The sequence below is a fragment of the Nomascus leucogenys genome, chromosome 14 (genome assembly GCF_006542625.1).
Source record: "Nomascus leucogenys isolate Asia chromosome 14, Asia_NLE_v1, whole genome shotgun sequence".
Lineage (NCBI taxonomy): Eukaryota > Metazoa > Chordata > Mammalia > Primates > Hylobatidae > Nomascus > Nomascus leucogenys.
The window spans coordinates 18,257,736-18,273,881 of NC_044394.1; the positions used below are offsets into that span (position 1 = coordinate 18,257,736).

The 16,146-nt window shown below is 39.9% G+C and overlaps 1 protein-coding gene across 5 annotated transcripts in view; it reads right to left on the reverse strand.

Annotated features, from left to right (window-relative positions):
* ASB3 (ankyrin repeat and SOCS box containing 3) overlaps positions 1-16,146 on the reverse strand; it is a 194,307-nt gene that overhangs the window by 154,086 nt on the left and 24,075 nt on the right. For all 5 annotated transcript variants that reach the window (XR_004033312.1, XR_004033311.1, XM_030827574.1 and 2 more), the window contains one exon: positions 1,511-1,669. Coding sequence is in view for 3 of the 5 variants with exons in the window: in XM_030827574.1 (XP_030683434.1) it covers positions 1,511-1,669 (159 nt within the window). In the remaining 2 variants the exon portion in view is untranslated. The remainder of the gene's footprint in view (positions 1-1,510; positions 1,670-16,146) is intronic.

Here is a 16,146-nt window from a genome sequence, read left to right on the forward strand (position 1 = left end):
TAAACCTCCATTAGAATTACTAAAATATAAGGGAGAAAAAGAAAAAGCTGGCAATAGCAAATGTTGGCAAGGATATGGGGCAACTAAAAGTCTCAAACATTACTGAAGGAAATGCAAACTGGTAGAAAAAAACTTCCAACTTGTTTTCCAAAGTTAAACATATATTTACCATATGTCATACCAATCCTAAATATTAACCTAAGAAAAATAAAAACTTATATTGATACAAAACCTGTCTGCAAATGTTTATAGTAGATTTAGTCATAACCACTAAACACTGAAAACAACTCAAATATCCAACCGATAAATGGATAAACTTCTATTTAATCACATCTGTTTAATAGAATACGATTCAGCAACAAAAAGAAATGGATTATTGATACATGCAACAATATGGATGAATCTCAAAAGTATCATGATAGCTAAAGGAAGCCAGTCTCAAAGGCTACATGGTGTATATTAATTCATATATATGAACAGATCAGTCACTGTCAGGGGTGGAGCTGGGGGGAGGGAGGAAAATATTGATTAAAAATTGGCACCATGATGGAATTTTGAGGAGTGATGGAATGGTTCTGTATGTTGATTGTTGTCATTACAGAATTTTATGAATACATCAAAACTCACAGAACTGTTATATTAAAAAGAATGAATTTTACTAAAGTACATAAATTTAAATAATATTTTTAAGTCCACAAGGAAAAAAAGTACTTTTACAGACAACTCATTTCATTCTCAGCCCAATAACAAAGACTAGATAGGCACTATTACTCTCATTTTATAAGTGAGGATACTGAAACATATAGTAAATAAATAAATATACAAATCACATGTGGCAGGACCAAAACTATAGTCCAGATGTACTGATTCTATTCCAAATGCTTCATTGACTCAATTTTCTCATGTTCCACTAAACTTTATGGGACACAATGTCCCTGAAGACAAATTGAATCAAATAGAAGAAAGGAGGAAAAGAAGAAAAAAGACGGTTATTGGAAGAAAGCCATTTAGAATTTGGCTGTCGTCCTTAAAGAATTAAAAAACAGTCTGTAATGGAAGAGGTCTGAACAGTGATCCATACAGGCAACACATTAACTGGCATTAAAGTATTAGCTGCTGATTTCTTCCATAAAAGCTTCTTAATTTTTTAATGCTAAGAAAAGGCAAAAGCAAACATAAAGCATTCGCAGGTAACCTTGCAACTATTGCTACAATGTAAGTGATACCTGGTCTTCAGAACTACACTGAGAACAATGATGGTGCCTACAATTCAAAACAGATTTTGCAACTTTAAATAAACAAAGTCCCAGAGGCTACCACCCAAGAATAGAAAACAAGAGCAAAACCTTTAAAAATATCTTTTCAGTTTCAAAAATCAAAGAAGTAGTGGTATGATAGTTGCCAAAAGAACACACTAGAAGCACAACAGCTGAAGGAAAAATAAAGCTTAGTTTAACAAAAAAATAATAATGATGAAAAATTGCATCTGCACCACAAATAGCATACTTACCTAAAAACAATGGTGTTGTTTCTTCTAAAGTAGTTGCATTAGGATCTGCCCCAGCTTCTAAAAGAATCTGTAAGATTTTCCAATGTCCTTGACTTGCAGCGAGATGCAAAGCACAGAAACCTTCAAAGGTCTTCATCTTAAGGTAGTTTTCAGATGAATCTGTGGAAGAATCAAAGCCCAACAACTAGAAGGTATTACTTCTATTTCCTGGTTTTAAAAAGCAAAGATTCCAAGGGGAATTTAATGAACTATTAAAATGTAAGTAATGTATAAATGACAGGTTTCACCATTTAAAACTCTAGAAAATCAAGAAAAAGTTCTACAGAGATCCCACTGTGAACAGCTCTTTGGTATTCTTAATAGAAAAATCCTGTCCACTCGCTCCCATTTTCTCTTCTCTAATTTTTAGAAGAGGAGTGGCAGAAATTGAAAGGTAACAAAAGCAATAATCTGAGGAGGATGCAGCACTAAAGATTTGCTTAAACAGAATTTATCGAAATATTCATCAATTTTATTTTTTTATTTTTAAATTTCTATAAGGGAAATGGTCTGATCTCTTAGCATTACTTCCTTGTACTCAACTAATACCATGAGGCAGTTTTAAATATTCCTTTTCTAACTTAAGACTATGGTCTAATAGTTAATGAAAACTGCAATTCTAAAAGAATAAAATGCACTCCAACACAACCAGTGACATATAATAAGGAATTTATGAGTTAAAGTTTCTGAAATGTATTTGTTATGAAAACGTCAAGGTTCTGGTAACACTCAAATTATACAAATAATATTTACACAATAAAATTCTATGCCCATTATAGAAGGATGGGCTCTAACATGAAGGGTGAAGACATTTCTGAGAGCTGGAAGAAACTAAACAGAAAATAAAAAAAAAAACTTAAACATTTTCTTGAAGTGTCAGAATTGAAACAAATGCTCCTAACTAGTTATCTATTTTAAGTAATTCTTGTAATTGTAACTCACTGATGAAACAAGCAGATTAAGCCATAATATCCCAGTAACAGCTTCTAAGTACATATATTCAAAGAAAACAGTCTCAAACTTCACAGACGCACAACTAAACGGCAAGACAGAGTGGTCATATTTTAAAAGGACATATCACAGAAATAGGGTTTCAGAGATTAGTCAAAAGTTGACTCTTATTCAAAGTAGTTTATTGAGATTAGTCGGAGATTAGTCAGACATGACCCTCATTTCATGTATTAACTTGACAAGTTTTGTGAATACAAATGACATGAAAACCTAGGAACACAAAGATATATATAGATAATTGACATCAGTAGATTGGCTCCTAAATGGGAAATTTCAATATTATAAAGATACTGATTCTTCCCAAAATAATTAATAAATTTAATACAATTCTAATAAAAATGCCAGTAGAGATGTTTGCTTGTTTTATACTTGATAAAGTAACTCAAGTTGATAAGGCTAAGGTAGTGATGCAGGATTTTTTGCTCCTTAGTTCAGCTGAAATCCAGGTTCTTGTGTCAACACCAGGACAAATTAGGCATGTGGACACACTGAAAGGTGAGGAGAGCAGAATTTATTAAAAGAAAGCTCTCAGCTAAAAAAGGGGGTCCTGCCAACAGGTTCCCACTCCACAGACTGAATACCAGACCACCACACATGAGCTGAAGAGGCCAGGCTCCTCCCCACTGCATAAGGTGAGAATTCCCAGCGGCTTCACCCCATTCTTCCAGTGCACAGGCAGCCCCTTATTCTGAGCCACTCCACATTGATTTATTTCCCTTTCTGTGCACGTGTTAAGGGACGGAATTTTTCACCCCCATGGGCATGTTTAGGCAAGCCCCATGTGCACAATGACCTGGGCAGCATTTGGCTGTCTCCTCTCTCTATAAGTAGGGCAGGTAAGAGTAACAAATAATTTAGAAAAATGAACAAGACAAGCATTGAAGCGCGCCTAGACTTACTATATATTAAACCATGTCTTAAAGTTAGAAAAAGTAAAGTAATATGCTCCTGGTACAAATGCAGAAAGGAAGGTACCCATCAGAGAAAGGAATCAACAGAAGCAATAAGAGACTAAGAAAGATGGTCACTAAAAGGTAGGAGACCTAGACCAGTGTTACATTACAGAAGCCAAGGAACTTTCTCTTATAAAGAAAAGATGTTCTCCTCCACTTACAAAAAAAAAAGAGAGATAAAGTTTAATCCTGGCCATTTAAATATTATGGCTTACAGCAGAAAGAGTGAACCTTAACATATGCAACTTAAAAAAAAAATCAACCAGGAGGTAAAAGGAAAGGGGATCCTAGGATAGAATGCAGACTGTGACAAAAGAATCTAATTGGATTACAAATATATGTCATAACCACACTGAGAGATAGAGAAAAAGACACTGGTCTACATAACTTTGATAAATGATGCTATGACTGAAAACTGCAAGACTAAAGACAAAAAGAACTGCACATAAACACTATAGTCTAGTTGGTAAAGTTGTTTCTAGGAGTAGAGATTAACAATTCTGAAACCACTCTACATGAATACGAAGAACAAACAAATAAATAAACAGATGGCAGATCTGGTGGCCAGGTTTCTTACTGTTGGAGAGGAAGGTTACACATAAGGAAAGAGGGAAGGCTAGAATGAACCATGTGTTCTAGAGTAGAGTCCAGACATCAGTATGAATTCATGTTTAGCTTAATATAGACACAGATGGCTAGACACGGAAACAACTATAGATGTATATATACATGGGTTATAATATAAATATATGTTCTAGATCTGTCTGCTGAAAGGGCTTAAAATCAATGACAGTCCAGTAGCAACAAGCACATCCAGTCCTCAGATCTTCGTTTTCTCTTTTTTTTTTGAGACAGTGTTGCCCAGGATGGAGTGCAGTGGCATGATCTTGGCTCACTGCAACCTCCACCTCTCAGGTTCAAGCGATTCTCCTGCTTCAGCCTCCTGAGTAGCTGGGATTACAGGCGCACCACCACACCTGGGTAATTTTTTGTATTTTTGTAGTAGAGACGTGTTTTTGCCATGTTGGCCAGGCTGGTCTCAAACTCCTGGCCTCAGGTGATCCGCCTGACTCAGCCTCCCAAAGTGCTGAGATTACAGGCGTGAGCCACCATGCCTGGACTTAGATCTTGGTTTTTGATATCATTCTCCCATAAAAGAAACCAGCACTCTTATGAAAATGGCTGATTCTAAGGCTGAGGTGGGAAACATACAAAGAGTCTGGAGCATACGGTAGGTCCAAAAGGTAAAACGTGCTCAAAAAAACAAACAATGGGGGCATGCAAAAGAGACAACAGGAGCCACTCTGAAAGGGCATCCTATGACCAAAACAATATGAGCAACAAAATAAATTACATTGTATTAAATTGTAACCTGAAGTACAGGTATAAAATAAGTAACAATGAGTTCGTGCAGATATAAATGACTAAATATATAAATTAATGGAAGAGAAGAGATAAATCTCCCATGTCGAAGAATTTCAAATAATTTATGTAAAGACTACTCCATCAAGGAAGTAGAGTTTAATTCCCACTTCTTGAGTGCAAGCCACCCTTAATGACTTGCATACACACTCATCTTGGGAATAGGAAATAAAATCTCCTGTGATTATCTATGAAGTAAAGAAAATTAAAAGGCACTTCTCACACAGGTGAGAAATACTGAAGTCAATTTACTATTAACTTGAGATCTTGAAATATTTTAACTATAGAAAAAAAGATATTAAGCTAACTTTAAAATCACTGGACCAGGAAGATAACATTTGAAGTTGGATTTAGGCTGCAACTTTGACTCTGCTAGAAATAATATGGGTTACACTTCGGGCCAATTACTTAAACCTCTCTGAGGCTCAGGTTCCATAACAGTGAAACGAGGATAAATTAGCTGGACCAACTCTCAATAGGGTTCAATAGAATTAGGTATATAGTCTGAATTTTTGTAAAATATAAATGCAGATAGATATGCAATTCAAGTACTGTCAAAGGTGTTACAAATTTGGTAAAGTCTCCAAAGCATCATTTTAAGAAAATTTTCAGTACCCACTATAAATTAGTTTTGAAAGTTCCGAAGAACTTTCCTTAAACTGATACATGAGTTTTGGCAAAGGGATCTTACCTACCTTGTACTGGACCATCAACCGCCACCTTCTCACTCTCTTCCCTTCTCTACAGGGGGGCTTCTTGAAAAAGAAATGGCTCATCCTATTCACTGTTTTTAATGCTTTAATTTCTCTTTACCCTCAAAGGAAGGCAAAGTGGGTTCTCCTTCTCATCTACTTACTGAAACTTTAAATGGTATGGGTATTAAAGACATTCTTAACCGACAAACACAATGAGTACTTCAGGTCTTTCACAACTTGTGAGTTCTTTCCTGGGAATACTTGGAGAATTAGAGCCACCTCAGTTGAACCAATGCCAGCCACTGACGCCTGCGTAGCAATGACAAGAGTTGGCCCAAACACTGCCAATGAAACCACACCCTATGTTTGCTGACATAAAGTGTCTTTTTACTTACGAATAATAAACTTGTCTACTACTTCTTATAAAAGTGGTAGTGATGGGTGGTAGACCGTTATTTTTGTTTTCTGCAAACTCTAACAGGTAAAGTAAAACCACAAGGTTTTCAGTAGAGGAGATAGGTTAAGTATTAAGACCAGAGTATTTCTCAACAGCTGAGCCAGAATTTGATGACAAATTTACTATGTGCCAATCACAAGTGTAATGTCAAGATTATATCGCCACACCATTTACACAATTTATATTATCTTACTATGTTTTATTTAGGTATTATAAGAAAAGGTTAGATATAAAATAATTTCCACAATACAAGGAATTTTATTATGTGCAAACTTCTGAGATAACCCTCAGGAGAGACTTCATAATGCACAAAGATGCATGGAAGAAGTCAGTGAAGAGGACGAGGTTGAAAGGCATTACAAAGAAAGTAGACACCGTAAGAAAAGTGACAACAAAATACCCGAAACACATATAATACCGAAGGATTAATATCCAGAATACATAAAGAGCTCTTTAAAGATAAGGCAAGGCCTAATGCAGTGGCTCATGCCTGTAATCCCAGCACTTTGGGAGGCCAAGGAAGGATTATCACTTGAGGCCAGGAGTTTCGAGACCAACCTGGACAACAGAGTAAGACCCCCCATCTTTACAAAATATAGAAAACTAAAAAATTAGCCTGATGTGATGGCATATGTCTGTGGTCCCAGTTATTCCAGAGACTGAGATGGGAGGATCACTTAAGCCTAAGAGTTGGAGGCTGCAATGAGCCATGATCACACCACTGTACTCCAGCTCGAGCAACAGAGTAAGACCCCATCTCTTTAAAAAAATTTTTTAATTAAAAAAATAAAAATAAGGTAAGTCTAGAACTTCCAAATGGAAATCCTGCCTGTCTAATGACATCATTCTAATAGTAGAATCCAGCAATCTCTGAAGAGACCTATCATTCAGATTTACATTTACTTGAGCTACTATATTCCCTTTCTTTGCTTAAGCTAGCTTGAACTAGGATTCTTTCGCTCGGTACTGAAAGGATCCTGATTAACGTAGCATACAATTTAGCGGTATCTATCAATATTTTAACTTGGCATGGTGATGGTTAATTTTACCTGTCAACTTGACTGGGTTAAGGGATGCCCACATAGCTGCTAAAACATTTCTGGGTATATCCATGAAGATGTTTCAGGAAGACATTACCATCTGAATGGTAATGTTTATTCAGCAGACTGAATAAACAAGACCCACCCTCACCAATGTGGGCAGGCATCATGTAATCCTTTAAGGACCTAAAAGAAAAAAAAGGCGGGCAACCCCCTTTGGGTCTCCTCCCATTGTGTGGGAGGAGTTAGCCGGTTGAGATCCTAGCACAGCCGAAGTCTCTACTCAACAGTCACCCATGCATGCACCCCTACCTTTCCTTCTGACCCATACCTCCTGGGTCCCGACCACAACTTTCTTGAAAGTGTAGCCCAAAATTCTCCTTACTTCTGAATCTACTTCCTCCGATCCCTGCCTCCTAGGTACTAATGGTTCATACTTCATTTCCTCTCCCAAGTATTAGAGCAAGTTGTATCTCCAAAGGGATCTAAGGAAACCCTATGCTGTTTTCACTCTATTAAATCTTGCAACTGCACACTCTCTGGTCCATGTTTGTTCCAGTTCGAACTGAGCTTTCGCTCACCGTCCACCACTGCTGATCGCCATCGTCGCAGACCCGCTGTTGACTTCCACCCCTCCGATCTGACAGGGTGTCCACTGCATTTCTGATCCAGCGAGGCGGCGCCCATTGCTGCTCCCAGTCAGGCTACAGGCTCACCATTGTTCCTGCACAGGCTAAGTGCCTGGAGTTCATCCTAATCGAGCTGAACAGAGCTGTAACACTCACTGCACGGTCCAAGATTCCATTCCTTGGAATCCGTGAGGCCAAGAACCTGAGGTCAGAGAACAAAAGGCTTGCCACCATCTTGGAAGCAGCCTACCACCATCTTGGGAGCTCTAAGAACAAGGACCCCCCAGTAACATTTTGTGACCACGAAGGGACCTCCAAAGCGGTGAGTAATATTGGACCACTTTCGCCTGTTATTCTGTCCTATCCTTCCTTAGAATTGGAGCAAAATACTGGGCACCTGTCAGCCAGTTAAAAATGATTAGTGTGGCTGCAAGACTTAAGACTCAGGTGCGAGGCTATCTGGGAAAGGGCTTTCTAACAACCCCCAACCCTTCTGGGTTGGGAGCGTTGGTCTGCCTGGAACCAGCTTCTGCTTTCAATTTTCCTGGGGAGGCTGAGGGCCAACTAGAGGCAGAAAGCTGTCGTCCTGAACTCCCGGCGTTAGCCGGTTGAGATCGTAGCACAGCCGAAGTCTCTACTCAACAGTCACCCATGCATGCACCCCTACCTTTCCTTCTGACCCATACCTCCTGGGTCCCGACCACAACTTTCTTGAAAGTGTAGCCCAAAATTCTCCTTACTTCTGAATCTACTTCCTCCGATCCCTGCCTCCTAGGTACTAATGGTTCATACTTCATTTCCTCTCCCAAGTATTAGAGCAAGTTGTATCTCCAAAGGGATCTAAGGAAACCCTATGCTGTGTCCTTAGGCATCTAGGCTATGAACGCACGGAATCTTGTCCCTGGTGTCCCAGTTTAGATATACAGCTCTTGACATGGGCAGTTATGTGAGACCCATTCCCCACCACCCTTGCCAGGGCCCCAAGTTTGTAAATGGCTAGGAGGATTGCTCTCCCATTGTGTAAGATGCTCTCCTCCCCTGATTTCTACCCAGCTTACCCCTCTGCAATACAATCTCCAAGCCTTGGCTCCTTGGCCAGGGCCTTGAAACTCATGACCCAGTACTTTAACAACTGGAACTGGGTCTATGACAACATAATAGATCAGGATGAAAGCAAATTAAGTAAGTCAAGGAGAGAAGAGACAGAGAGAGAGAGACAAGAGAGAAAAGAGAGGGACAGAGAGAAAAAGAGAGATAGAAGTAGTAAAGAAAAAATAGTGTGCCCTATTCCTTTAAAAGCCAGGGTAAATTTAAAACCTATAATTGATAATTGAAGGTCTTCTCTGTGACCCTGTAACACTCCAATACTACCTTGTTGTCAGTGTAAACAAGGTCATAGCCTGAAAACACTGAGACCACTGACAACCCATAGCCTTCCTATCAAAAATCCTTAACCCAGTAACCCACAGAAAAAGGCACATGGGATAAACAGGATCCATCTCTCATATTTCGTACCCGCAAGGACTTAATCCGGGGCAACAAACAGTTTAAGATCGATAATTAGGGCATATTCCTACAAGGGAAAGAAGGACAAAGGCCCTAGTGGGCAAAAACTCTATCTCGATCCTAACTCAAAAGGTTACCTACACCCTCTCCAAAAAAAAATTTGCGTAAGAATTGTTGTTTATGGGAATGCATCTTGATGGGGCAGCTGGGTTGTTATGAAATACTCAGGAACCCAGCCCAGCTCTAGAACTCACCCTTGAGTGCAAAGGCAATGTTAGGCATGCTGGTAAAGGACTACTAGAATCCAGCAGCCCAGACCCCTTTCTTTGTGGTCAAGAAAGGCGGGAAAAGGGGTGCAGGACTGCTACATTGGTGAGCGTAACTAATCCGATAAGCAGAGGTCCATGGGTAGTTACACATCCTGGAAAGGAATAAGCACTAGGACCACAGAGGACACTCTAGGGCTAATGCTCATCGGAAAACAACTAGAGATGCTGGCATCCCTATGTTCTTTTTTCAGATGGAAGACATTCCCCCCAAGGCAAAAACGCCCCTAAGATGTATTCTGGAGAATTCGGCCCACAGTGTATGTACCTTTTTCCCTGTCAGACTTGAAGCAAATCAAAATAGACCTAGGTAAATTCTCAGATAACCCTGATGGCTATATTGATGTTTTAAAACCGTTAGAACAATGCTTTGATCTGACATAGAGAGATACAATGTTACTGCTAGATCAGACACTAACCACAAAAGAGAGAAGTGCCGCCATAACTGCAGCCCGAGTTTGGCAATCTCTGGTATCTCAGTCAGGTCAATGATAGGATGACAATAGAGGAAAGAGAACAATTCCCCACAGGTGAGCAGGCAGTTCCCAGCATACACCCTCATTGGGACGCAGAATCAGAACATGGAGATTGGTGCCGCAGACATTTGCTAACTTGCGTGCTAGAAGGCTAAAAAAAACTAGGAAGAAGACTATGAATTATTCAATGATGTCCACTACAACACAGGGAAAGGGAGAAAAATCCTACCGCCTTTCTGGAGAGACTAAGGGAAGCATTGAGAAAGCATACCTCTCTGTCGCCTGACTCTATTGAAGGCCAACTAATCTTAAAGGATAAGTTTATCTCTCAGTCAGCTGCAGACATCAGAACAAAACTTCAAAAGTCCGCCTTAGGCCCGCAGCAAAACTTAGAAACCCTACTGAACTTGGCAACCTCGGTTTTTTATAATAGAGATCAGGAGGAGCAGGCAGAATGGGATAAACGGGATAAGAAAAAGGCCACCGCTTTAGTCATGGCCTTCAGGCAAATGGACTTTGAAGGCTCTGGAACAGGGAAAGCCTGGGCAAATTGAATGCCTAATAGGGATTGCTTCCAGTATGGTTTACAAGGACATTTTTAAAAAGATTGTCCGAATAGAAATAAGCCGCCCCCTCATCCATGCCCCTTATGTCAAGGGAATCACTGGAAGGTCCACTGCCCCAAGGGACGAAGATCCTGTGAGTCAGAAGCCACTAGCCAGATGATCCAGCAGCAGGACTGAGGGTGCCCAGGGCAAGTGCCAGCCCATGCCATCACCCTCACAGAGCCCCGGGTACGCTTGACCATTGAGGGCCAGGAGGTTAACTGTCACCTGGACACTGGCACGGCTGTCTCAGTCCTACTCTCCTGTCCCGGACAACTGTCCTCCAGATCTGTCACTATCCGAGGGGATCCTAGGACAGGCAGTCACTATATACTTCTCCCAGCCACTAAGTTGTGACTGGCGAACTTTACTCTTTTCACATGCGTTTCTAATTATGCCTGAAAGCCCCACTCCTTTGTTAGGGAGAGACATCCTAGGAAAAGCAGGGGCCGTTATACACTAGAATTAGGAGAAGGAAAAAGGGTAAATATATATACAGACTCTAAGTATGCTTACCTAGCTCTCCATGCCCATGCAACAATATGGAGAGAAAGGGAATTCCTAACTTCCGAGGGAACACCTATCAAACATCAGGAAGACATTAGGAGATTATTTTTGGCTGTACATAAAGAGGTGGCAGTTTTACACTGCTGGGGTCATCAGAAAGAAAAGAAAAGAAGTGGAAGGAAACCGCCAAGCGGATATTGAAGCCAAAAGAGTTGCAAGGTAGGACCTTCCATTAGAAATGCTTACAGAAGGACCCCTAGTATGGGGTAATCCCCTCCAGGAAACCAAGGCCCAGTACTCAGCAGAAGAAATAGAATGGGGAACCTCAAGAGGACATAGCTTCCTCCCCTCAGGATGGCTAGCCACTGAAGAGGGAAAAATACTTTTGCCTGCAGCTAACCAATGGAAATTACTTAAAACCCTTCACTAGACCTTTCACTTAGGCATTGATAGCACCCATCAGATGGCCAAATCATTATTTACTGGACCAGGCCTTTTCAAAACTATCAAGCAGATAGTCAGGGCCTGTGAAGTATGCCGAAGAAATAATCCCTGGCACTTCAGGCCTACATTTCAATCCCTATATCTTTAACCTTCTTGTTAAGTTTGTCTCTTCCAGAATCAAAGCTGTAAAACTACAAATTGTTCTTCAAATGGAACCCCAGATGCAGTCCATGACTAAGATCTACTGCGGACCCCTGGAACAGCCTGCTAGCCCATGCTCCGATGTTAATGACATCGAAGGCACTCCTCCTGAGGAAATCTCAACTGCACGACCCCTACTATGCCCCAATACAGGAGGAAGCACTTAAGAGCAGTCGTCGGCCAACCTCCCCAAAAGCACTTGGGTTTTACTGTTGAGAGAGGGGACTGAGAGACAGGACTAGCTGGATTTCCTAGGCCGACTAAGAATTCCTAAGCCTAGCTGGGAAAGGTGACCGCACCTACCTTTAAACACGGGGCTTGTAACTCAGCTCACACCTGACTAGTCAGGTAGTAAAGAGGGCTCACTAAAATATAAATTAGGCTACAGCACGAGGTAAAGAAATAGTCAAATCATATATCGCCTGAGAGCACAGAGGGAGGGACAATGATCAGGATATAAACTCAGGCATTTGAGCAGGCAGCGGCAACCCCCTTTGGGTCCCCTCCTGTTGTATGGGGGCTCTGTTTTCACTCTATTAATCTCGCAAATGAAAAAAAAAAAAAAAGGCAGAGGGAGAATTCATTCTCTCTTGAGCTAGGACATGCATCTTCTCCTGCCCTTGGATACTGGAGATCCTGATCCTCAGGCCTTCAAACTCCAGGACTTATACCAGTGGCTTCCCACACCCCAGTTCTCAGTCCTTTGGCCTCAAACTGAGAGTTACACTATCACTTCCCCTGGTTCTCAGGCCTTCAGACTCAGGCTGAGTTACACCACCAGCTTCCCTGGTTCTCCATCTTACAGAGAGCATATCATGGGACTTCTCAGCTCCCATAATTACATTAGCCAATTCCCATAGTAAATCCCCTCTTGTCTATCTATATATATTCTACTGGTTCTATTTCTCCAGAAAACTCTAACTTATCAAACAGTAATTGCACTTCTAAAACCCCATACTACAGAAATGCTTAACCATGTGGACAAAGATATACACAAAAGGATGTTCACTGAATCACTAGTTTTAACAGCAAAACTTTAGGAAACAAACAAAATGTCTATCAATAGGAGAATGGTTACATAAATTACATTACATCTCTACCATGAAATACGACGCAAAAGTGTTTTCACTCAAGAGAGCAGAAGAGTGACTTGGTCTGTTGTATTTTAAAATACAACAGACCTCTAATATATTGAGGGTGGCCTGTCATAGGATGGAGAGGGAGCAATGGCAGATAGAGAAGATCGGTTAAGATGCTATTATAGCAACGCAGACAAGAGATGTGGCTCTGACAAAGGTGTTAATGGTAGTGAGACGTGATCTGACTGTGTGTGTGTGTGTATACATACACACAAATATAGACATACACATACACAAATTTGCTGACTGACTAGTGAGAAATATGAGAAAAAGGAATTAATGATGGCCCAGTTTCTGGCCTGAGCTGGAACAACAGAATATTTCTATCTAACAGATGAAAAAACTAAACCTCTTAGAGGTTAAAAAACCTGTCCAAAGTCACACCAATAAAATGGTAGAGTCACTAGAATCCAGGTCCATCTGACCGTAACTCTTAATCACTATGCTACAGTGATTTGTTTGTCTAAGGAACTTCAGCATCTGTTACTGTGCCCAGTATTAGTGCATATTTTCTCATTTAACATGAACTAATAAAAAATACTATGAGCTAGATCATTTATTAGCCAAATAAAAGTACTTTTTAGCTATATGCTTAATAATTATAAGATTTTTAAGTGACTTTCAGTCAGCAAATGACTTACTATTGAATGGCATTAATTGCCAGTGAAGATCATTACTGCCCTCCAGGACGACAAGCTTCATAAAATCTCAACACCCATTACACTCAACCTCCAATACAGGAGAGAAGACAAGCAAATTTGTTATCTGTGCTAATATGTTAAACAGAAAACTAAAATGAGATACATAAGAAATACAAAAATACGTATGCATATTAAACTTCTATGTAATCTACACCACATTTGAATGCTCTTCTCCAACCTGAGTCAGAAGACCATGTATGGTACTCAGAATGGATTCCAAATCTAAATTGAAGACACAGTAAAGCAAAACTCTTCTAACCATTTTAGATATTTCCATTTTATTTGTGTAGGCCTACATACCTTCTTATTTTGGTGCACTAATTATCTTTTAGGAATCTCTGACAGTGTATTAATATTAGATAAACCTCAGGGAGGTAGGAAAATTATATAATAAAAGACAGCAGGTGTGGTGCGTCACACCTGTAATCCCAGCACTTTGGGAAGCCAAGGCAGGAGGATCACTTGAGCCAAGGGTTTGAGACCAGCCTCGGCAACAAAGTGAGACAGTTAGCCAGGCACTGGTGGTGTGCACCTGTAGTCCCAGCTACTTGGGAGGCTGAGGCAGAAGAACCGCTTGAATCTGGGAGGTGGAGGTGGCAGTGAGCTGAGATCGCACCACTGCACTCCTACCTGGGCGACAGAGCAAAACTCTGTCTCAGAAAAAAAGGAAATACAGTTGGGCCTCTGTATGCATGGGTTTTGCACCTGCAGATTCAACCAACTGGGATGAAAGATAATAGCATTTGTGGGATGTGGAACCCACAGATACAGACAGTCGACTTTTTGTATGTGTGTACAGGACATTTTCCTATCTTCAGGACAGACTGCAGCACTTGAGGAGCATCCATGAATTTTGGTGTCCGTGGACATTTTGGAACCAACTCCCTGTAGATACGGCAGGGCAACTGTAGAGATGAATTTAACAGCCAGTTCAAATGCCTTTAGTCAAAAGCATGCCCAAGTTTACTCAGCAGATGAAAAAAAATTTGTAACATAAACTACGCTATTCCGATATGAAGAAGAGATGTAACAGTATATTGGAAACGAGTTTTTTGCCTAAAAAAGGGTATTCAAACTCATGTCTTTGTTACTACAAATAGTTTGGGAACTCAAGCTTTATAGTTAACTTCAAACAGATTCTGAAAACATATCTTAAGCATTTGAAATTAGAGGAATAACATCTATTTTTCCAGTATCTTCAAACACTCAACTATAATAGTCACTAGACACTTGAACACGTGATTTTAAAAACAATCATGACAAATTTCCTGCATTATGATTTACGGAGTTTAGCCTTACCATCTCTTACCTGTTAAGACAAAAAAAAGAAAAAAACAAAACAACAACAACAAAAAATCTACCACTACCAAAAACAAGATAATTTCCTTTCCCGTCCAGCAGGTAACAAATTAGTAGTTCTGATGGGCTATGGACCCAGAAGTCTACATTTTAAGGACCTATACCTGGTGATGATAAGTATGCAGAGAAAAGGGTCTGAATTTCCATGATCAATGAAATGAAATTGATTCTGAGTGTTACAATGCAGAGTATTATAGTCAACCTCAGTTTAACTGAATGCTATAAATTCATTCAATTAAATGTCAGAAGCATGGTATGAGAGAAAAAAAAAAGGGATTTAGAGTAAGAGAAATGGGTTCAAATCAAATACCCTAGTTTATTATGTAAGCTTTTACAAGTCAACTTCTCTGAGCTTTGGTCTTTTCACCAATAAAATGAGGATAATACTGCCTCTAACACCACTTTTATAAATATTAAAGAAGATAAACTGAGCATGTGGCACAATGACTATTACAAAGCAATGCTCAGTCACCATCTGTGTTCTTCCTACCCCCTCTCTACTAAATGTCAGAATCTCGCCTTTAGTCAATGCCCTTCGCTCAGTAGTGTGCTGGATAACTTTTATAACTAGCTGTCCAGGGGGAAGAAAGCCCAGTTTATAGCACTGGTTTGTAGCACTGGCTTATTTCTGTGGTGTAAATACTCCTACCATGGCTGATCCCAAGCATGAAGTCACTGAATGTAGAGATGTAAAGAGATGTGCGTAGCACACCATTTTTCTCTATCCCATCTGTTTTATTATCTCTACTTTGTTTTATTTTCTTCATAACACTTTTACCTCTTTAAATTATCTTGTTTAATTGTTTAGATATTTGTCATCTGTTTCCCCTGACAAGAAAAAGCATCAGGAAGGCAGGCATCTTGTCTCATGCTAAGTAGTTGTAAAGATTCCCAAAAGTATTAAAAAGTGTTTAAAAAGAAAAAGACTAATTCAATCAAAACACATCCTCAATTTCAGTACAATTGCTCTTTCTGTTTGGTAAAGGAAGAAAGAATAAACATGACCAGTAACTACCACATGCTTAAATTCAAACAGCAGACTACTTCTCCCATATCACCTAGCTCAGTCAATAAAAAGAGACCAGACAGAGGCACTTCCATATAAGATGTCTAACTAGAATATCAT